Source organism: Pithys albifrons, chromosome 3 (genome assembly GCF_047495875.1).
Source record: "Pithys albifrons albifrons isolate INPA30051 chromosome 3, PitAlb_v1, whole genome shotgun sequence".
Lineage (NCBI taxonomy): Eukaryota > Metazoa > Chordata > Aves > Passeriformes > Thamnophilidae > Pithys > Pithys albifrons.
The window spans coordinates 43996587-44018698 of NC_092460.1; the positions used below are offsets into that span (position 1 = coordinate 43996587).

At 43.9% G+C, this 22112-nt stretch overlaps 1 protein-coding gene across 2 annotated transcripts; it reads right to left on the reverse strand.

Moving 5' to 3' along the window:
* Positions 1-453: 453 nt before the first annotated feature.
* On the reverse strand, positions 454-20890 carry SAMM50 (SAMM50 sorting and assembly machinery component). 2 transcript variants are annotated; one of them, XM_071551530.1, is made up of 15 exons: positions 20760-20890; positions 18854-18964; positions 17732-17833; positions 16802-16889; positions 16130-16236; positions 14149-14279; positions 13856-13943; positions 13236-13364; positions 12541-12612; positions 7548-7634; positions 6517-6587; positions 6016-6083; positions 5097-5243; positions 3201-3342; positions 454-2443 (listed from the first exon to the last, which is right to left on the reverse strand). In XM_071551530.1, exons 1-15 carry the CDS (start codon positions 20778-20780, stop codon positions 2398-2400), a joined length of 1410 nt encoding a protein of 469 aa, XP_071407631.1. In that variant the 5' UTR covers positions 20781-20890; the 3' UTR covers positions 454-2397. The 2 variants fall into 2 exon arrangements, with proteins under 2 accessions (XP_071407631.1, XP_071407630.1); XM_071551529.1 differs by lacking the exon at positions 20760-20890 and having other exon boundaries at positions 18854-19003.
* Positions 20891-22112: the final 1222 nt, after the last annotated feature.

Below are 22112 nucleotides of genomic sequence, written 5' to 3' on the forward strand. Positions count from 1 at the left end.
GTGACACCATCCCAAAACAGTCCCCTCCTCCCCAGGCCTCCTTCAGCCCCCAGAAAGGGCTGCCAGCAGTACAGTAACATCACAGCTGAAGAAACTCTGTGATTCTCATGGTATGTGCAACCTCAGCCCTGTTCACATGGGTGGGAATTTTGGAGGGATTTCTCACCCCCCCCACTGTCCCCAACAGTGGCCATGGCCATGAAAGCTACAACAACTTGAGGTGCAGTGACATCCCAGACTATCCATTTAAGCCAACACCATGTTTTGGAATCCCAGGCCTTACTCGTTCCATCCTTTCACCAGTAACTCTGGCCAGAAATGCAGTCCCAAGGATTCAGGTCTGTCCAAAGCTGTTCTCCCACTGGGTCTGCCCAGCAGCCTCTGGGATTGTGATTTCTGTCTTATCCATCCTCATTATTCAAGCCTAAGCAACAAATTTTAAATGGGAGTATATTAATTGTACCAACACTTTATAGAAGCAACCACATAATCCAGATGTTTCTTCCCAGAGGAATACAGGAATACTTTCTATACTGTGATATACTTATACATCCTAAAAAAGTGTTACCTTTCAATGTAGTGCAAAACCAGCAGAGAAACAGCCACAGCTGAAGGCTCCTGGAAAATGGTTTTGCTGGAGACTCTTCCTCTAGGCCTGCTCAGCTCAGAAACACAACTGAGCCCTCTGAAAGGGCCAGCTGATACTCATCGGGACTCTCCTGTTGTATGTGCAGCCTTTAATAAAAAACAATGTGCACAAAATAGAGTTCTTAAGGCAACAGAGCACACATCTAACTTTGAACTCCTAGGAAAAAAACCCTAACACTATTTTGGTATCTAAACATTCCCATTAAAAATGTTTTTATATGTCAAAACATCATTAGTGTTGGAGAAAAACTCTTAGCATTTGTTGACATTCTTACCATAGTTTTATATTTTATCTCATAACAACACAAAATTCATCAAAAGTGCTTGGTCAAATATATGCTTCCTACAGTAGCTGTGAGATAAACATGCTGGAAAAGCTGTTTGACTGAATTTTGCTATTGAAAAGGAGCTGCCTTGTGTCATTCACACCATTTGGAACATCTGAGCCTGCTGCTGGTACCTCGTAAGGAGGGAAGGATGTTCAGTCAAGCAGCTCTGCAAAACGAGGCAGAGCAGCTTCTAACTTTCGTATTTTAGAGAACTGGCACCAAACCCACATTTAGTTACTGTACTACAAAAACAGCAGTACAAACTAATGCTGGAGCCACCTATGAAACTGTGGTCTGACTTTAAAAATAATGGAGTCTGAGTGCTGACTTGATTGGAACAGGATTTGATGGCAGTCCTGACAGCACTCTGCAAAATCAAGTAGTCTACTACTATGTCCAAACCTGTCTTTAGCCGAGCAGGGAAAATCAGGAGTACAACAGCTCATGTATTTCTGTTCCATTCTCCCAGGATCTTCTTTGTGTTATGATTTTAAATTTGCCAACACTTAATAAGAAAAAAAAAATTAGATGCAGGGAAAGGGAACTCCAAGGTCACATTCTCTTTTAGGATGACCATGTAGAACTGATGTGTATAAAAATAATCAGTATCCAACTACCTTCAAAGATTAGTTGTTAGGACTGAACTAGTGAATGAGTCCAGCCTTACAAACTGGAATATACACCAAGAGATAACACAGGAGGTGGCTTTGAAGTCCAGTTGGCATCTCAATGAGTCACTGAGGCATTAAAACACTCAAAACAACCTCAGAGTTGAGAACTCTGAACCTTTCAAAGTTCTAATTTTAGTACTTACTATGGTAGACAGATGACTTGAATTTTTACAGTATGGAATTCAGATTGTAGGAAGCATTTAAACAGACATTTAAATTATGTTCATTTAGAACCATTAAAAGGGTTATAATGGTACAATTTCTGACACATAACAGATTTTTTTCAACAGAAGTTGATGATGGAGAAAAACCCCTTAATTTCCACTCCAACAATACTCCCACTTGGTCATCCCAACACTTGTGAGGATTGTGGTTGGAAGAGGCAAGGCCATGCAGGCTAATGACAACTAGAATTATGTGAGCTGTATCCAAGAGCCCATACCTGACAACTTTCTCATTTTGAGTAAAATCTAATAACTAAAAGCCACATAAAATATGGAACACATAAGTTGTAAGATAAAATAGCTAAACTCCTCCAAGCACTCTCCCATCTTTGATAAGAATCAGAGGTACAATGAACCTTTAGACCATAATTATTTAATGTAGTTTCCTGGGGAGTCCAAGAGGCAAATCACTCTGATGTGTATCTGTATTCCAAGGAAAAAAAGGTAGGCCTTATCAAAGTGTATTACAGTCTTGATTTCAATAATAGAGCACAACTTCATAGAGTGATGTAAAATCTTTCTGTTTTATAGAAATCTTATTCCTGCTCCAAACTGAACACCATCACATATCCTGAAAAGAAACAAATAAAAACCAGTGTAAGTGATATCGAAGGTACTGATGAAATCAAAATCCATTCTCCCTATCCCCAGATTCCCAAGGTTTTCCATCTTTGGAAAGCTGCAATTCAATTTTACCTGACAAAGGCTTTTGTTTTGTCAATCTGTCATCCATATGGAGAGTTTACCTTTGCTAAATCAAGCTCCTGATTTTCAAATTGCTGCTATTCATTCACATTGCACATGAATGATAAGTGGAAACATAAGTGGAAATATAATCCAACTCCTGTATGAAGTACAGAATATCTCACAATATATTCACAGGCAAGAACAGGCCCCCTGGAGCTTTTTTATTACACACTATAACATTTACTTGATGTAGGTTAATTGGTTGCTAACAAATCAATTTGTTCTTCCTTTATCTATACTTAAATTTGTTTTCATTTTTCAAAGAAAGACATTATACTAGGTATTTATGCAATCATTTGCTTCTGGAAGGCTTATAAAATCCCATGAGCAGTTTGAGTGATCATTTCCCCTGAAGAAATAAAACTGCTGCACAGCTATTCATACATTTCAACAGCTGATCTCAGGTTTAATAGACTCTGAAACTTGAGAAACAAAGTCTTAAACCAGGATGTCTGTGAATACAGTGAGCTGGAGGAGCACACCGAGCGCTCAAAAATCTCTGCTAAGCAGAACTAAAAGGTACTGATTCTCTGTGACAACCCAGACAAAGAGGAGTGAAGAAATTGGTGTGGCAAACCTACCTGTCCCCAGCCTGTACTCCCATGGGGAAGCAGTAGTTAAGCTCCAGTCTGGCGATGTTCCCCAGGCGGAGCACGATGCCGGTGCCGTAGGACCATCGGATACACTCTGCCAGGCGCTGCAGGTGGGCCCGGGGGCCGTCCCCTGCAACAGAGCAGGGGGCTGCACTCCCAGCTGCCTGCCAGGGGGCTGGGGGCCAACCAGAGCAGGGGGCTGCACTCACAGCTGCCTGCCAGGGGGCTAGAAACCAAACAGAGCAGGGGGGCTGCACTCCCAGCTGCCTGCCAGGGGGCTGGGGGCCAACCAGAGCAGGGGGGCTGCACTCCCAGCTGCCTGCCAGGGGGCTGGGGGCCAACCAGAGCAGGGGGGCTGCACTGACAGCTGTCTGCCAAGGGGCTGGGGACCAACCAGAGCAGGGGGCTGCACTCCCAGCTGCCTGCCAGGGGGCTGGGGGCCAACCAGAGCAGGGGGCTGCACTCACAGCTGCCTGTCAGGGGGCTAGAAACCAACCAGAGCAGGGGGGCTGCACTCCCAGCTGCCTGCCAGGGGGCTAGAAACCAACCAGAGCAGGGGGGCTGCACTCACAGCTGTCTGCCAAGGGGCTGGGGACCAACCAGAGCAGGGGGCTGCACTCACAGCTGCCTGCCAGGGGGCTGGGGACCAACCAGAGCAGGGGGCTGCACTCCCAGCTGCCTGCCAGGGGGCTGGGGGCCAACCAGAGCAGGGGGGCTGCACTCCCAGCTGCCTGCCAAGGGGCTGGGGGCCAACTGCACTAGCAGGGCTGCAGCACACACTGCTCAGGGGCAGCTCCTGCACAATCAAGTTTATGCACTGCACACAACTCTGACAAAGGCCAAGTACCCTGGACTCAGACTACTGGGATTTTGGTTGCATTGCTGATCTTCATTTCCCACAACAGGGGCCCTACTAGCAAGAACCTTAAATGTCTTTAGTATTCCCTTCCAGTACTCCCTTCCAGTACCTGAAGGGAGCCTAAAAGAAAGATGGAGAGACTATTTACAGGAGTATGTAGTGACAGGACAAGGGGGAATGGCTTCACACTGACAGAGGGCAGGATTAGATGGGATAGTGGGAAGAAATCCTTCCCTGTGAGGGTGGGCAGGCCCTGGCACAGGGTGCCCAGAGAAGCTGTGGCTGCCCCATCCCTGAGTGTCCAAGGCCAGGCTGGACAGGGCTTGGAGCAACCTGGGCTAGTGGAAGGTGTCCCTGCCCCTGACAAGGAGTGGGACTGGATGATTTCTAAGGTCCCTTCCAACCCAACCCATTCTGTGATTCTATTCTACAATTTAGTGTGTCTCTATTATTTTAAAGCTGATTAATCTCCTTTTCAGTGGTGCATAAAGTGTCTCTCTCCCATGGGGATGCTGCCTTTCTTACATCAAGTCAGGCAGACATGAAATATCACTATATCCTAAAACTGATGGAAATTATATTGAAAAGCCATACACTAAATCACTGACATGTATTTTGAAATGAAAAAAGTTGGGGATGGGAGAAAAAAAGAAGTCCCATCAGCTACCACACCATCATGCCACCACTTTTTATTTAGTTCATCCCACCAAAACATCTTCCATTCTACCTTCAGAATGGTGTAAGACAGCAAGTGTTAATTACCACAGTGACCTGCAAACATCATCAATTCACAACTAGTACTGTTACCATCCTGGGTTTCTTTCCTCCAAGTTGTGCTACAATTTATGTAAAGAGGAAAATAAATTATTGGCAACCTGTCAAATGCATAAGTTAAAACCAGCAGGTTGTTGACAGGCACCAAAATACACGCAGTAAACAAACTGCTTCTGAGTAAACAGACACAGAACAGCTCTCCTTTTGCTTTTGGATATGGGGAAGGAGGTTTTTTATTCCACTGATCTTACCATAGTTAAGATTGCAGAGGTTGCCAGCATTGAGGAAGAAATGTGTGCGGAACAGATCCCCGAAACCCCCGCGGCCTGGCCGGAAGGGGAGAGGGGTGTAGAGGTGCACCCCTCCAGCCCAGTAGGCTTCTCCTCCCAGGTAATCACCTGTTGGGGCAAAATGTTGGAAGAAAAGCAGTTACTGTGGAGTAAATTAGAAGAACCAGTTGTTAAAGGTATGAGAACCAGTTGTTAAAGGTATGGTTTACATTGCACTTCTACTCATTACAACTCTGCCCATTTGCTTCTCTCTCTCTCCAACCCCAACGCCATGAAGTGAAAAACTCAGCACTCAGACAATCCTTATTCTTCATTCCTGCACCCTACTCATGGGTCATCAAATCTACCTCCTGAACACCTCTGCAATACCTGTCTTAGTTCGAAAAATGAGAGATTGATCCAATTAAACAATTAGCTTTAAACTATTGAATCCACTGACACACCCAATCAGCAGCAGAGGAAGGAACAGACCTGAGGCAGTTCCTGGTTCTCAAGACACCTCAGCTGAGATTCCCTTTCCTCTAAGCCACCTGAGCATTTGCTCAGTATCAAACAGAGTATCAGACAAAGAGATTTAATGTGACTTGCTACAACCATGTTTCAGGAACTTTTTCAACTTGAAGGCTGCTTACTAATTGAAGTGAATATCAAAGTCTGAACACACACTTGGTTTACAAAATTAGCTTGTGTCTCAATTAAGAACTACCTGGCTTTATTCCATTTTATTCCTTTATTCCACCTATAACATCAGATCAAAGCCATAGCACTTCCCCAGGTACAGAATGAGTGCAATTATTTTCAGGCTACACAAAGCTGAAGGCCAGGCCGTGGCTCTCTGTCACAAACCAACATTCACAGCATTGCCAGAGGAGTTTCAGACCTTCACTCTGGGGTCCAATGCTGTACATGCTGAATCCACGGACACTCGTGGGTCCTCCGAGGTAAAACCTGGGGAATGAAGGCAAATTAAATGTAAGGCTCCACTTGAAAGGCAACTTTGTAAGACATTTAGTAACAGACATTTAGTAACACGATCTTTAAACATCAGCATTAGATGGCAAAATTGTCTGCAGGGCAAACTGTTACAATATGGCTTTGTATCTAAAAACAGCTACAGCAGCACCTGTGCCTGCTACAACATTTTACAGATGATAAACACCATTTTGCAACCCTAAATACTGGCAGGTAGAGCTACTACAGAGCAAATTATAAAGTTCTATTACCCCAATATGAAAATGGCTGGAGTGCCAACGTGCAATTACAGCCAACTAGAAACATTTTCTTCTCAGAACCAGAACTAGTACTGCTTTTCTCTTCTGGAGTTTTCTATATACACTACCCATATTGACGGGAAAAAAACCCAAACATTTTAAAAACTTGCCTGTCAGCTATACTGGATGGTTTGTCTCCAATAGGTACCAACACTCCACCCCAGAGGGATGCTGAAAGAACCTTTGGAGAGAAAAAGAAGTTGTTTATTAACATATAATACTGAATTTCTCTAAGATAATAAAGATTTCGTTGCTAACAGTGTGTGCATGGATATCACAGCATCAGTGTGGCACCTGTGGTGGGATTTCCAGCAAACTCTGGATGGCTGCTGCCCTCTTTCTTTTATGCAGGGAACACTAAACCTCATCCAGCTCCCATTTTCTTGGGAATCTTCTTGAAATATAAGACAACACTGCTGACATAAATTACTCCTGGCAATTTGAAACCCAAAGTCCAACCAAAAGCTGATCAAAATGTTCAATTATTACCTGTCTATAAATTAGCCTTGTAATTAAATGAAACCAACTTCTGCAACTATACTGACATTAAATAAACACACAGCATTGCTGTTTAACTATAATAAATAATTCTTGAGGGCCAAATCACTAAAGCAAACACATTTTATCGTTTGCTTGCAGCCCGTGTTTCATAAGAAACTCAAGTTCATGAAACATTCTTTCTCAATAATTTTACATAGAATAAGTAATTACATGCTAGAATACCAAAAATAATAGTTATATTTTCATAATTTCAATGACAGAAAAAAAATAAACAAAGATTAGTCAAAAAATTCACAACCAGCTCAAAGTTTCAAAACTTTGTGGAGTTTTTGAAAAACTTTCAAAGTTTTTGGAAAATCACAAGGAACAGACACGTCCAACATTATTTCTGGAAGGAAAAGAGTTCACAGAGTCAATTGTCAAGTTGTTCTTTCTAAAATGTCCATTTCTGTGCAAGGCAGGAATAGAAGATTAGAAATAAAGTGTAGTTCACTTTCTAAAAAAGCAAATCAAGGTATCTACACCATCCACCTTCCACAATCTTTTCACTAATTCATGGTGAAACATCATCATAAGACATAGGTTCAATAATGTCAGATAAACTTCAGATCAAGTACTAAAATATCTTTAAGACAATTACCGAATCCCAGAGAAGTTGCCTGTTCAACTGGAACTCAAAATCTTCTTTTAGAAAGCTCACATCTCCACCTGTATAACCAGCCAGCTCCTGCAAAGACAGAAGGTTATGGATGTTGTAACAGATATTACTTGTTTCTTCCCTCTAAAAGCATGTCCACATCAGCACAGTGTTGTTCTGTACAAGAATTACAGAAACACTGGCATGGAAAAGCAACTACTTTTGGACCAAGGCATGTGTGACCCTCAGAATAATGAGCTGCATTTTCCCCCTCCAAATATTCAACCAAACTGCTGCTTTCTAAGCCATTTTGTAAATGAAGGCAAACTAGAAAGGAGCTGGAAAATTCAGCGTCCAGACTCAGTGTCAGAGGCAGCATCTAACAAATGACATGCTACCTACACCCTGCATCACAACCACCATTCTCACACAGTTCCCCTCTGCTCAAAGCAGCACCTCTAATTCCACTGACATTTCAGAGCAATCTGCTCCTAAACCAGAAATTAATGCTTGTGAAATATTAACCCAGCTTTGAGCACAAAGAGTGAAAACCATTTTCTGTATCATGCGTATGCCCTCTTCTCCGGGGACACCCCCTTGTTGCGGGGGAGAAGCTTGCGTGCCCTCATGAGGTTGAGAGGTATGCTGGAGGTGGTTTGTGCCACTGGTAGGGTCTCCCATGCCAGACAGGTCTCAGCTGAAGGGTCAGACAAAGTGTGTCCACGGGTAGGATGGGCTCGCTAGCCATCTGGCAACCATCCTAGGAGAAGGACAACTCCAACCCCAAACTTGGGCAGATGGAGCTCGCTTAGCCCTGTAAGGCCATCCGTCTAAGAGAAGGATACTCTAACCAAACCTACATCCTGAGGTATTCACTGTCACCATCCGAGCTCGCTAGGCCGTGGCAGATGAACCTTAGGAGTAAAGGGTGGGGCCAGTTCTGTGCATGCTGTGCCTCACCTAAAAAATCCATTGCGCAGGTTTGAAGGGTTCACCCACATTGCAAAGCCCTGTAGTGACAGGTGAGGGTCGAAAATGGCAGGTGATAGGAAGCAGCTGGAAGCCTCAGACCCAACCCTGCATGCAGGTGGTTCAGGACATGGGTCATTAGAGACTTGACCCCAGAGATGACAGTCCCTTGCGGCAGCATCCTGAACGACCAAGCAGCCTTTTCTAGGGACAGCACTGCTTGCTCCACATGGAGAGGGGCCTAGCAAAGGTGGCCTAAACAAAGCTCATCTCCACACCCAGTTGGATAACCGCAGCCAACCGGCATCTTCCATGCGGTCAAACAAGAACAAAGAGATTTCAAAGGCATACACCTGCCTGCAAAGGTGTGCTCAAACTAACACTCGCATGTTGGAACATCAGAACCATGCTTGATACTGGGGATAGTGGATGTCCTGAGCGTTGTTCTGCTCTAATTGCCCACGAACTGTCACGGCTCAACATTGACATTGCTGCTCTCAGTGAAGTTCGTCTTCATGAGGAAGGCAGCCTTAAAGAACATGGTGCTGGCTACACACTCTACTGGTCAGGCAAACCCAAAACTGAAAGACACCTTTCAGGAGTTGGCTCCATGATTAAAAACTCCATTGCCTCCAAACTTGAAAATCTGCCGACAGGTCATTCCGATCGCATTATGTCCTTACACCTCCCTCTACACAACAAGCAACATGTTGTTCTTTTTAGCGTATGTGCCCCAACTCTCCAAGCTGACCCAGCAGAAGAAATTCTACACAGACCTGCGCCGCCTCACCCAAAATGTTCCTGCAGATGATAAGATCATAATCCTTGGTGACTTCAATGCTAGAGTAGGTAAGAATTCTGAAGCGTGGAAAGGAGTCCTGGGCAAGCATGGTGTTGGAAACTGCAACAACAACGAACGCCTCCTGCTAGAGTTTTGCACAGAACAGCAGCTCACCATCACCAACACTATCTTTCAACAGAAAGACAGCCTGAAGACGACCTGGATGCATCCTCGATCCAAGCACTGGCACCTCATTGACTATATCTTAGTACAACAGAGAAATGTCAGCGATGTCTGTCATACTCGAGTGATGCCGAGTGCAGAATGTCAAACAGACCATCGCCTTGTGTGCTGCAAACTTAACCTCCACTTCAAGCCCAAACCTAAGAGAGGCAGCATTCCAAGGAGGAGGCTCCGAGTCAGCAATCTTCAAACAGCCACAGTGAGAGACAGCTTCAAGGAAAACCTTCAAACTAGACTTAAACATAATCCCATAGATCCCTCTTCTGAAGCACTTTGGCAACATATTAAAAGTTGCATCCTGCAATCCTCTGAAGAGTCCCTAGGGTTCTCCTCCAAGAAAAACAAAGACTGGTTTGATGAGAACAATCAAGAGATCCAGGAATTGCTGAAGAAGAAGAGAACTGCTCACCAAGCACACCTTGCTCAGCCATCTTGCCATATAAAAAAAGCCGCCTTTTGTCTTGCATGCAGTGAGCTCCAACAGAAACTTCGAGACATCCAGAACAAATGGTGGCTCGACCTAGCAGAAAGGACACAACTATGCGCAGATTTGGGTGACCAAAGAGGATTCTATGAGGCCCTGAAAGCAGTGTATGGACCCACACACCAGGTTCAAAGCCCCCTACTCAGTGCAGATGGTCAACTGCTTCTAACAGATAAAACCTCCATCCTGAACTGATGGTCTGAGCACTTTCAGACTCTCTTCAGTGCCAACCGTGTAGTCCAAGGCTCAGCAATTCAGCACATTACACAACAACCAGTGAAACATGAATTGGATGCAGCCCCTACTATGGGAGAGATACTCAAGGCCATACAACAGGTGAAAACTGGCAAGGCAGCTGGGGTTGATGGAATTCCACCTGAAATCTAGAAGCATGGAGGTCAAGCACTCCATGCCAAATTTCACGAGCTTCTTGTGCGTTGCTGGGAACAAGGGGAACTACCACCAGATCTCTGTGATGCAGTCATCATCACCCTGTACAAGAAGAAAGGAGAAAAATCAGACTGCTCAAATTACCGAGGTATTACTTTGCTCTCCATTGCTGGTAAAATCCTTGCAAGAATACTTCTGAACAGATTAGTACCCACTATTGCAGAAGATCTTCTACCTGAAAGCCAGTGTGGTTTCAGAGCCAATAGGAGCACCACAGACATGGTGTTTGTTCTCAGACAACTGCAAGAGAAGTGTAGGGAGCAGAACAAAGGTCTCTATGTAACCTTCGTTGACCTCACCAAAGCTTTCGACACTGTGAGCAGAAAAGGCCTGTGGCAGATCTTGGAACGTTTAGGATGTCCCCCCAAGTTCCTCAAAATGATCATCCTGCTACATGAAGATCAGCGTGGACAAGTCAGATATGGTGATGCACTCTCTGAGCCCTTTCCAATAACCAATGGTGTGAAACAAGGTTGCGTTCTTGCCCCAACTCTATTCACAGTCTTCTTCAGCATGATGCTCCAAAGAGCCACAGCAGACCTCGATGAAGAAAACGGCATCTCCATCCGATATCGTACCGATGAAAGCCTATTCAACCTAAAGCGACTGAAGGCCCACACCAAGACCCTGAATCACCTTGTCCGTGAACTGCTTTTTGCTGACAATGCCGCCCTCGTTGCTCACACAGAAGCAGCTCTGCAGCACTTAACATCCTGCTTTTCAGAGGCTGTTGAGCTTTTTGGGCTGGAAGTCAGCCTGAAGAAGACGGAAGTTCTCTACCAACCTGCACCTCAAGAAGTCTTCCATCATCCTCACATCACCATAGGCAATTCAGAGCTTAAGTCAGTCCAGCAGTTCACCTATCTGGGAAGTATCATTTCCTCAGACGGTAAGATCAACAAAGAGATAGACAACAGGCTAGCAAAGGCATACAGAGCCTTCGGAAAACTCCATAAAAGAGTCTGGTCCAATAAACACCTGAAGAAAAGTACAAAGATTAGTGTCTACAGAGCCATTGTACTGTCTACTCTTTTATATGGGTCTGAATCCTGGGTCATCTACCGCCACCACCTGCGGCTTCTCGAACGCTTCCATCAGCGCTGCCTCCGTTCAATCCTAAACATCCATTGGTCTGATTACGTGACCAATGTGTCTGCTCTTGAACAGGCAGGGGTCACCAGTATGGAGGCCATGCTGATGAGAACGCAGCTGCGCTAGGCAGGGCACGTCTCCAGGATGGAGGATCACCCACTGCCTCCCGATGATTGTGCTCTATGGTGAACTCGCCACTGGCTGCCGCAAGAGGAGCCCCGAAGAAGAGATACAAGGACTCCCTGAAACAACACCTCAGCCTTGGCCATATTGACTGTCACCAATGGTCCACTCTGGCCTCCAATCGGGATTCATGGAGACACACCATTCACAACGCTGCTGCTTCCTTTGAGAATGCACAGAGAGTCAGTCTTGAGGAGAAAAGACAACGCAGAAAGAACCGTTCCTTGCCAATGTCACCTAGAGAGACGTTCCGCTGTGCCTTTTGTGACCGGACCTGCCTATCCCGTATCGGCCTTTTTAGCCACCAGCACGCTTGCAGCAAGCGTGGGTAGTGCCCTTCTCAAATCTTCGTTCGCGAAGCCTGGCCATGATGATGATGTATGCCCTGGAGAGCTGTTTTTACTCAGTCTTTTATTTCTGATTCTCAGACTCATAATTTCTGTAACAGGACCAGTGTGGCAGTTTTACATGACAGTGTTAGAAAAGAGGACTGTTAATAACTACTGAAAGTGCAAAGTAAATACTGTCAGGAGCAGTGTCTCAGCTAATAAACAATTGATGCTAATTGAGAGAGGCTGTGCTGTTTGACCAATGGCACACAAAGGAAAATGTGCCACCATAAGAGAGCTGCATGGTTTTAAAAGGTTCTGTAAACATAAAAAATAAATACTGGTCCTCATTGTCTCCTACTCAATTTAAGATAAATTTCTAACTTTAGATATTAACATGAACACTAATTAGATAAATTAAGACTTCCTCAAACCCACAGATAAAACCCAGTGATTTAATATTACCTGATTAATCTTCAGCAAAGCACCTCGTTTTGGCAAGATTGAGGAGTTCCTGGAATCAATTACCATGGCGTGCTGAAAAGAATAAAAAAATTTGGTTTATGTTCTCATTATCAGCTGAATACCTCAGAGTGACACAATTATTTTCCTTCAAACACTGCAAACAATAGAAAACAGTTCTAGCTCCATGGATTTGGGAACAATATACCTACAGATTGCCTTAGTTGTGAACTTAAAAGCCACATGAAATGCAAATGTATTTTATCTTATTTTTCATCCTTTGCCCGTGGTAGACACAAGAAATAGAGTAGCAGCAATGCCCCAGTTTAAACCATCAATTTTGTGACAGTAACCAGCAGTTTATCCTCTCCAATTTGTAAGCAACAGCTGAAAGATGCCAAGTGACCAAAAACTGCGACAGGAAAAAATATTAAAAAAAATGTTTAGCAAAGGCATGGTAAGCATAGGATGAGGAGATTTACTGCTATAAAACAAGCCACAGTCAAAGAACAACAGGCAACTGTGATTCCATGTTCTTTCTTTGGACCTCCTGGGTGGCTCGGAGGGAACAGCCAAAGATCTCTGGGGTAAAACACCCCTTCCCACCCCCAGGGGGACAGAAAGCTTCTCTGGGATCATTCCTAAGTGTGAGATGACAAAATAATGTGTTTCAAGAAACAACCATGAGGAGGCCTTACAGAGAGAGAAGATTTCAGAGAGTGTCCACTTTCTTCTCGAACAGAAAAGGAAGCCGTTCTCGCGAGGCAGCCAAGCTCTCTCCACACACCCTCCCACTTCAGGGTGTGATTGGTCTTCCAGATGGGAAACTAAGACAGGAAAACATTGCTACAAAGTTAAACCAAATATCTGTCATACTCCAGTCTACAGCTTTCTTTCCAAACTTCTTGAATCAAAGGAGAAACAATTTCCATTCCTCAGTAATGCTAATTCTGCTCCAGCCCAGAGTTTCTCCAAGGACACACCCACCACTTAATCCATCCCAAATAGAAAATATCTTGACTTGGGCTCATACAGTAAGGCAGGCAATCAGCTGCCCTCTGAATAGTAATTTTAAACAAAGAATTTGGAGCAAAACATACTGGCATTCTTAAACTAGTCTGAATTCTAAACAAAAACACTCAGGTGCATGACCTCTGTCCCTGCCAGACTGGTGACCTCTCTCAAACACTGAGATGTCAGCTCTGTGCACAAATGACTCAGCCATAAAAAAGCAAACCAAGTGTTTGCAAACCCAGCTCTGTGACCCAAAGAAGTGCAGATGAAGCACATGCTCCACAAGCTCCTGTGCTCCACTCACATTCAATTCTGTGGATATTCCTCTATCTGTTTCACGGAGAGAGCTCCAAGGGAACTGTCCAGTCACTTTGTACACGTTCACTGAAAAACTGGAACACAACATTACTGGCAGGTTTTAAAAGGAAACTAGGCAGGTGGAATTTTGAATAATCTCAAAAACTTAAACCAGCTCTGCTGTATCATTAATAGACTCTCAGAAAATTAATAAATGTAATTGTTACTCAATGAAAGATCTTATTCATTGTTTTATATTCCTCCAGTTAAAAAAGAAGTACTCAAAAATGCATCCCCTACTTTCTTTCAAAGTTTCCAGGCTGTGGTTTGAAGAAGGACAGGCCATAGGAAGTTTCCTTTGTTCCATAGGAGAACTGGAAGGTGACTTTTTCTGCACGGCCAAAGAGATTTGGGAACTTGAGCCCAAGCACCTATAGAAAATAAAGAAAAGAAAAATAACCCAAAACCACACATGACAACTTTTCATGTAGTTTGCTGCCTTGCATCTTGATCCTATGCTGAAGACAAGCATATCTACCAGAAGAATAAGAAATTAAGACATTAAAAATACTTATAAAGTGAATATGGTTTTCTTTTCCATTAGATTTCTCTTTGAAGTGTCAGCAAAAGCCATCAGAGCACAAGTTACAGTCAGTCATCCCATTTTTATTGGTGTCCGGTAGCTGCTGACTTAACCTGCACTCTCACTGCACCATCAGTCTTGATGTTTTCAAACAAAACCTCCAGGCCAGTCTCAAGGCCCTGGAGAACAAGTCTTTGGCATCACTACAACTTCAGCCTTTCTTAGGCAGGGTTTATCAGAACCAAAGCCAATGGAAAATGATCCCTGCAGAGCCACTTCCCTGTCTGTCTGTTCTGAACCACAAGATCCTTCTGCAACCCGTCCTGAGGGCAGCACAACAACTTTACAATTCTCCAGAAACTTTTTGTGAGACACTTTGGCCTGTTCTGACACAAATTCCTTGCAGCCCTTTGGCAGAAAGGATGGAGCAGGGTTGCTCCAGGCACAGGCATTACCAGGACTGTGCTGTTGTTGTGTCTGCTGTTGTAAAAGAAGGTTAAGTCCTGACTGCTTTGGTCTAACAGCTATTGGGGAGAAATCAGTCACCTGAACATTGTGGGCAGTTATCCAGCTAACCAGAAAGGGGTTTTAGTATGAAACATTATTCAGGCTTCAGATGAATTTAAGGGATTAGAATAAATGCCAAATCTATTCAACTCTTAAGGAAACATAACCTGTGTTGCCAATACCAGTGCATACAAGTTGTGCTTTTTTAACAGTCACAAGTTTTCCTTCTCTGTCACAAATGAAAATCAAACAGAAGAAGAAGCTGAGTACAAAGAGAACTCAAAGCAGCTTTCAGTGAGTTTTGAGCAGCACTGGCACCAGCAAGGATTCCCTGCTGGTTTCCTTCAGGCCACAACACCCTGGCCATGGTTCTTGGCAGTGGAGCTGCCTGAGCAGCTCTCAGCTCACCCAGTTGCTGCTGCCCTTACACATACAAAACACCACCTGAGTCATGCAGGATCTTATACTGGGTAAAAATAGCCCTAAGAAGAAAGGGATGAGTCCCTTGATCTGGCTTATCTGCCAGCCCAGGCACAGCTGCCCTGGCACGTGAGGAGGCAGGGAGGGAGCAGGATGGGCACCGGGAAACACCATCTGCTCACACCAGCACTGCTGGCACAAGCACAGCCACAGAGCAGCAGCACAGCTGGGACTTCTTGTGTCAACAGGTAAAGATCTTTGACACAGGATTTTAATCTGATGTATCTTTGAATCATGAAAGCAAGTCCCACAGTTAATGGAATCGTGACAACTTCGCATTCTGCAGCCCAGAATCGGTACCGAGCTAGAACAGTGAAAACCAAAACAAATTTCTAAGTCAAATATAAACCATTTCAACTGAGAAGAAAAACGCTTTAAATATATCTCACAGAAATGAAATTCAAAATTCTTTACTAAACAGTAGATAAAACATCCTAAATATTATCGAGAACTAATTCAAGTAGTTTCAAGAATTAAAAAATCAACCTGCTGAGCTGGGAGCCAGAGGATTCTCCCCAGCTCAGAATAGGCTTTTGCTGAATGAAAGCCTGAGTAATACAAAGACTCTTCAGACACAAAGGTCTGGCAAAGCCTGAGTAAAGCTGGATCAGGAAAATAATTTGGTTTGGACCACCAAAATCCTTCCTGGGTTTGCAACTGAAAGGAAGAGGAGTACCAAAAGCATTACTAATAATTGGAAATAATCCATACCATACTGCCTTCATTGTTGCCAACCATAGTGTTATAGCTTCCAGTTAACCTTCTCAATTCTGTCACCTCAAAGGTCACATCTAAGCCATTTGGAAGGGCATCATCTCCTGCATAAACAAAAAAACAAGTGGATGTTATCTCTACAGTTATTTTAAAAATGCAGACAGAAAATTACTTGACTTATTTGAAAACTGGTGGAGTTAAAGGACAAATAGAAGTTCACACTATAAAGAGAAATGGCTTGAGAAAAGGATGCCATTTGGATGAGTGCAGAATTTGGGTGAATCACAGGGTGACTGGTTTTAATCATTTAATGCCAGTTATGTGATGGGTAATCTGTGGAAATCCAGGGCATGTCTTTGAGCTCTCCCTCACATGTTCCTTGAAACTGAGGTTTAAGGGATGTTATTGTAATTATTTAAGTGCTGGAAATTCACTGATTTTTGCATGTTTACAAGTAATACTTAAATATACATACAAATACATGAAAATACATCTTCATAAGCATAATGGACACAGACAAATATATTTGTGTATATTGCACACCCATTTGTTCATTTAAAATATATCCAGGTACACAAGAGAGCAAGTTATACACCCAAAAAATGTCCAGCCTATTCCATGAGAGGTATTGATGAGAAAAAAGGTGAGGATCAATGAGGGAATACCCACCTCGACAGGTATCAATCAGAACATCCACCTGCCTAAAGATTCCTAAACGAAGCAACTTCTCACGAGCTTCATGGGATTTTCTCATCACCTGCAGGAGGAGAAAAGCAGCTCAGACACAGAACCACAGAATAGGTTGGGTTGGAAGGGACCCTCAAGACCATCCAGTCCATTTGAGTCTTTCAGGTTACCAAAAGAATAGTTAAAATGCAGGAAAGGTGTGCAATATTCATGATCTTGTACACAAGGACATAAATATGTAGATCAAAACATATCACAGCCACTTCAACACTTGCATCTGCCAAGAGATAAATAAACCCAGAGCACATGGCTCAGTTCCTGCCTTTGGTTAATTTGCTTCTTAATTGTTGTAGTACTCAAACCTATTATTCAAATAGCTTTCAGTAGTTACAACCTATCCACCCATTAGTAGTTACACTTACAGAAGAGCCCCTGTTTTTGGCAAAACCTCAGTCACTCCAAGTTGTTTAAATTTAAACACTTTACAGGTCTAATTGTCAGCCATGCTCCAGAAGGAACCACCCCCTGAAAGTGCAAGGACACCCAGCCCAACTCCCACTTTGATCCACTGTGGAGACTGGCACCAGTTGCCTCTGGTGAGTCCCAAAAACTCATCTTAAGCAAATGAACTGAAAGTGTCACCTACACAGTTAAAAATTCTCAAATGGGAGGAGTGAAACTGAAAAAATTGTTTGCCATCTCCCACCATCTCTGAGCTGAACACATCAGGAAATGCAGTACCTGCCAGTATTTTCTGTTAAAGTTTGGCTTCTGTATGATCAGAACCATCAAAACAAGACAAAGTTGTCCCATGTCTGAAGAGAACAGCCCAAACAAGGAAAAGGAAAAATATTTTTCATTAATAAAGCTGAATTTTCAAGCAGCAGGTCTTATATTCACTCCAGAACTTACATCAATGAGATTTTTAGCCTTGAAAACTTCAGCAATTTCATACATGATGATGTCATCTTTGGTCCTCCCGAGTCCATCGAAGTGCACGTGCTGAACCACCACCTAGACAGCACAGAGGGGGACACACAAATGCTCAGTTTGCTTCTGAGAATGAGAACCAAAATCACCAGTGCACAGAAATTACTGTTGTGCAGGTGAAAAATTAATTACTGCTCACCCACACTGTCAGAAATCAGTGCTATCTATGAGTCTGAGAAGTTGTTCCCTTAATACAGAAAAGAGAACTCCAACACCAAAGTTACTACTGGCTGTAGCAGGAGAAACACCAACAATGCAGCTAGTGGGGGTTTAGTTGGGAGAGTTGTATGGACAAATGAATAACTGCAGAAATCCCACAAACATTAAGACACACCAAGACAGAACATGTAGTTAGTTGTGGTTGTTTGCTAATTCCTGTATCAGAAAAGAGTTAGAAAAACCCAAACCTACAAGTCACAAATATTTAAACTCTGTTAAACTACCACCACCACCAGAGTGGTGCAGTTTAAAATGCAAATGAAGATCACTCATATGATGACATTTTGTGTTTTTTAAAAACATTCATCTTGATATATTACCATCAGACAATTTTATTGCAAACATCACAACACACTCCAGGGCCAGGGGGTACCAATGCACTTCAGTGATTGCATTTCCTATATTTTCCCCAACCTTTTCAGTGAATTTTGGGGGGAAATGTCAAAAAAAAAAAAAAGAGATAAAAACCTGCAAATGCTTCAAAGGGTTGTCAAAGATTGGAACAGGCTGCCCAGTGCTGTGTTAACAATTGGCCTCATAATCTCAGAGGTTTTTTGCAATCTAACAATTCTGTGAGTCTACAACAGAGTTTGAAAAAGAGATTATTCAGATTATACTGCCTGTATTTCATAGATCTGCATGACTGTGTATTCACACCTAACAAACTGCAGATCAGCAACCAGTTAAACTCTCAGTACTAAACATGATTCTTTCACATCTCAATCCACATCTTAGGAAGTTGCCCTAGGAAAAACAAGGAAGAAAAAGTGCCAAGGCATTTCTCGCTACAAAACCCCCACATCAGGATGTTCTTCAGGCACTTACATCTTTGTTTTCCAGAATTTCCTGCTTGGTCTCAGGTTCAACTTCAACCAATTCAGCCTCCTCTCCCAAAGCACCAAAGTCTGGCCCAGTCATGGGAAGAGGCTCCAAACTCTGAAAGCATAAAGGAAAACTGTATTTAATAATGTACATTGATTAATGATTTATGTCTGTGGCAAAGGAAAAAAACGGTGGTTCTTGACACTGCTCATCAAATCCTGAGGGAAAACAGCAAAAGAGAGGAACTAAAATAAGAACAATTATCAACACAAAACACACAAAGGACCTGCTTGCTGAAATTCTTAATGAAACCTAAATAATTTCCATTTTTAATGATTTCTCAAAAATACTGACTCTTCCAAAAAACAGACTTCATTTTTAAGGCATGTGTTGAAAGAAGAATTCTACCTTCTTAAAAAAAGTCTAAAAAATCAAGCACTTCTCTAATTCCGGTTTTTGGGAAGCAGAGGAGTAGGAATGTTGAACAATCAAATAAAAAGGGTGTTCTCAGCATGTTATTTTGCTTGGCACATAATTATATGCTTTAACATGTCAATATTTCTTGTAGAAACAACTTTTCACACAAGGCTCAAGAACCTCAGAGGGGAACATTTTAATGAAAATGGCTTATTTTGACATGGGTTTGGTTCCTATACCTGAGAGGGTTAAAATAAGACTTCTCAGGAGATGACAAGTATGAGTGAGTAGGGGGTTACCTGAAAAAGCAGATCAGGATTGAGTAACTCAGTAAATCTCCTTTCAGCCTTAGTCCCTAACACAATACCTGTTGCATTCCTTAAGCAGAGATGTTTTTCTGGAAGAGTAAATTGCTGCTACACATAAAAATCAAGTTAAATGGAGACAGGAGCTTCTCCCACTCCCAGGAATTTTCAGGCAAGGGTCATGCTCTCTGTAACCACACATACTATACACGAACATCAAACAGAGAACACAAGAACTTTAAACCAGAAATTAGACACTCTGGAGCATTAACTGGAGCCAGTTCCTGCAGCTGCTCTTCAGGGTTACACTCAACACTTAAACCTTTGTGTTGCTTCCCTGAGCACTTGCAGATGGATTTGGAGATTCCTCCATGTGCTCAGGCCCATCTCCAAGTGCTGTGTGGGGCAGCACAGCCCTCCCCAAGCACTGCAGCCCCACAGCCCCTGAGTCTCACCCCAAAGCCACCCTGAGGCACCTTCTCTTTGTTCGTGGTGAGGCTTTTTTTTCACTTCTTTTCTTTTGGTTCGTCAAGGGGTTTTTTTCTGTTTTCATTTCCACAGTCTCACTCTTAACCAGCCCTCCCCATGGGAAGGTCAACTCTGGGAAGGACCCAAAAAACAGCCGAGTCTTCCTTAGGAAGGGATCCTTAGGAAGCATTTTTTCCTTAGGAAGGGATCCTTGGGAAGCAATTCTGCCTTAGGAAGGGATCCTTGGGAAGCAATTCTGCCTTAGGACAGGATCCTCAGGAAACAATTCTTCCCTAGAAAGAGATCCTCAGGAAGAAATTCTTCCTTAGGAAAGGATCCTTAGGAAGCAGTTCTTCCCCAGGCAGGGATTCTGGGCTGGGAGGGCGACGAGGCCCCGGCACTGCCCACACATGAGCTGTGGCTGCCTTACCCCTGCGAGGGCCCAAAGCGCTTCATAACGGGGCTTGGGACAACCTGGGCTACTGAAAGGTGTCCCCACAGCGGAGTGTGAAACGCTCTTTAAGGCCCCTTCCAACACCCTTCGATTCCACAAAAACCCCTGGAAGAGCCGCAGGGCGCTGCAGCCCCGGGACGGGCCCCAAGCCCTGTCCCTCCGGAGCCGCCCCAGGACGACCTTCGCGCGGGGCGGGGGCGGGCGCGGTGGCGCTGGCAGAGGCGGTGGGTGCCCCCTCAGCGCCCCGGAGGGTCGCGGCTCTTACCCGGGCGTGCACGGTGCCCATGGTGGCAGCGCCGCGGCGGCGGACACGGACGGACGGGCTGAGGGTCGCTCAGGGCCGCAGGCTGAGGGCGGCCATGACAGGCGGCCCCGCCCCGCCGGCCATTGGCTGAGGGGCCGGAAAGGGCGGGGCCGGGCGGGCGCTTCCGCCGGCCCTGAGGGGAGGGCGGGAACGGTCCCGAAACACTTCGGGATTGGTCCAAAAACACACCGTAAACACCCAAAAACCCCGTAAAAACACCCTGGGATCGATCCCACAAATCCCCCAAAACATCCCGTAAGCACCCTGGGATCGATCCCAAAAACAGCCCACAAACCCCATGGGATTTATCCCAAAAACACCTCAGAAACACGCTGGGATCGATTCCAAAAACACCCCCAAAACACCCTGGGATTGATCCCAAAACCCTCCCCCAAACACCCAAAACACCCCACAAACACCAACACCCCCTAAAACCCATGGGATTGATCCCAAAAACACCCTGAGATCAATCCCCCCAAAACACCCCAGGACTGATCCCAAAATCACCCCGGGATCAATCCCAAAACCACTCCCAAGACACTCTTGGGATTGATCCCAAAAACACCTCAGAAACACCCAAAACCAGCCTGGGACTGACCCCCAAAACATCCTGGGATCGATCCCCAAAAAAAACCCACAAGCACCCCAGGACTGAACCCAAAACCACCCCACAAATATCGCAGGATCGATCCCAAAACCACCTCCCAAACACCAAAAAACACCCCAATAAACACCCTGGGATCGATCTCCAAAACACCCCCAAACACCCTGGAATTTATCCCAAAAATACCTCAGAAACACGGTGGGATTGATCCCCAAACACACCCCGGGACTGATCCCCAAAACACCCTGGGATCAATCCCAAAAACACCCCCAAAACATGCTGGAATTGATCCAAAAAATACCCCCCAAACCCTGTGGGATCGATCCCAAAACCACCCTGGGATCGATCCCCAAAACACCCCACAAACTGTATTTGGTTATTTATATCATCTATATGGAAATGTTTGTATTAATTCTATTTTTTACATTTGGATTCTGGAAAACAAAGATCTAAGTGCCTGAACATAAATTAGTAAATTACTATCTAAATATTTTCTTATTTTATAGTATTTAACACTATATGTTACTTTATTTATATTTGATTATCTTATTTTACATTATTTTATATAATCCACATGTAACTTTCATATTGATATTAAATATATCAAACAAATTAATTACTATACTAATATTCCTTTATGTTATCTATTATGTAATATTATATTTTAAATTATTTATATTTGGTTATCAGCTTATGTTTTACACTTTACT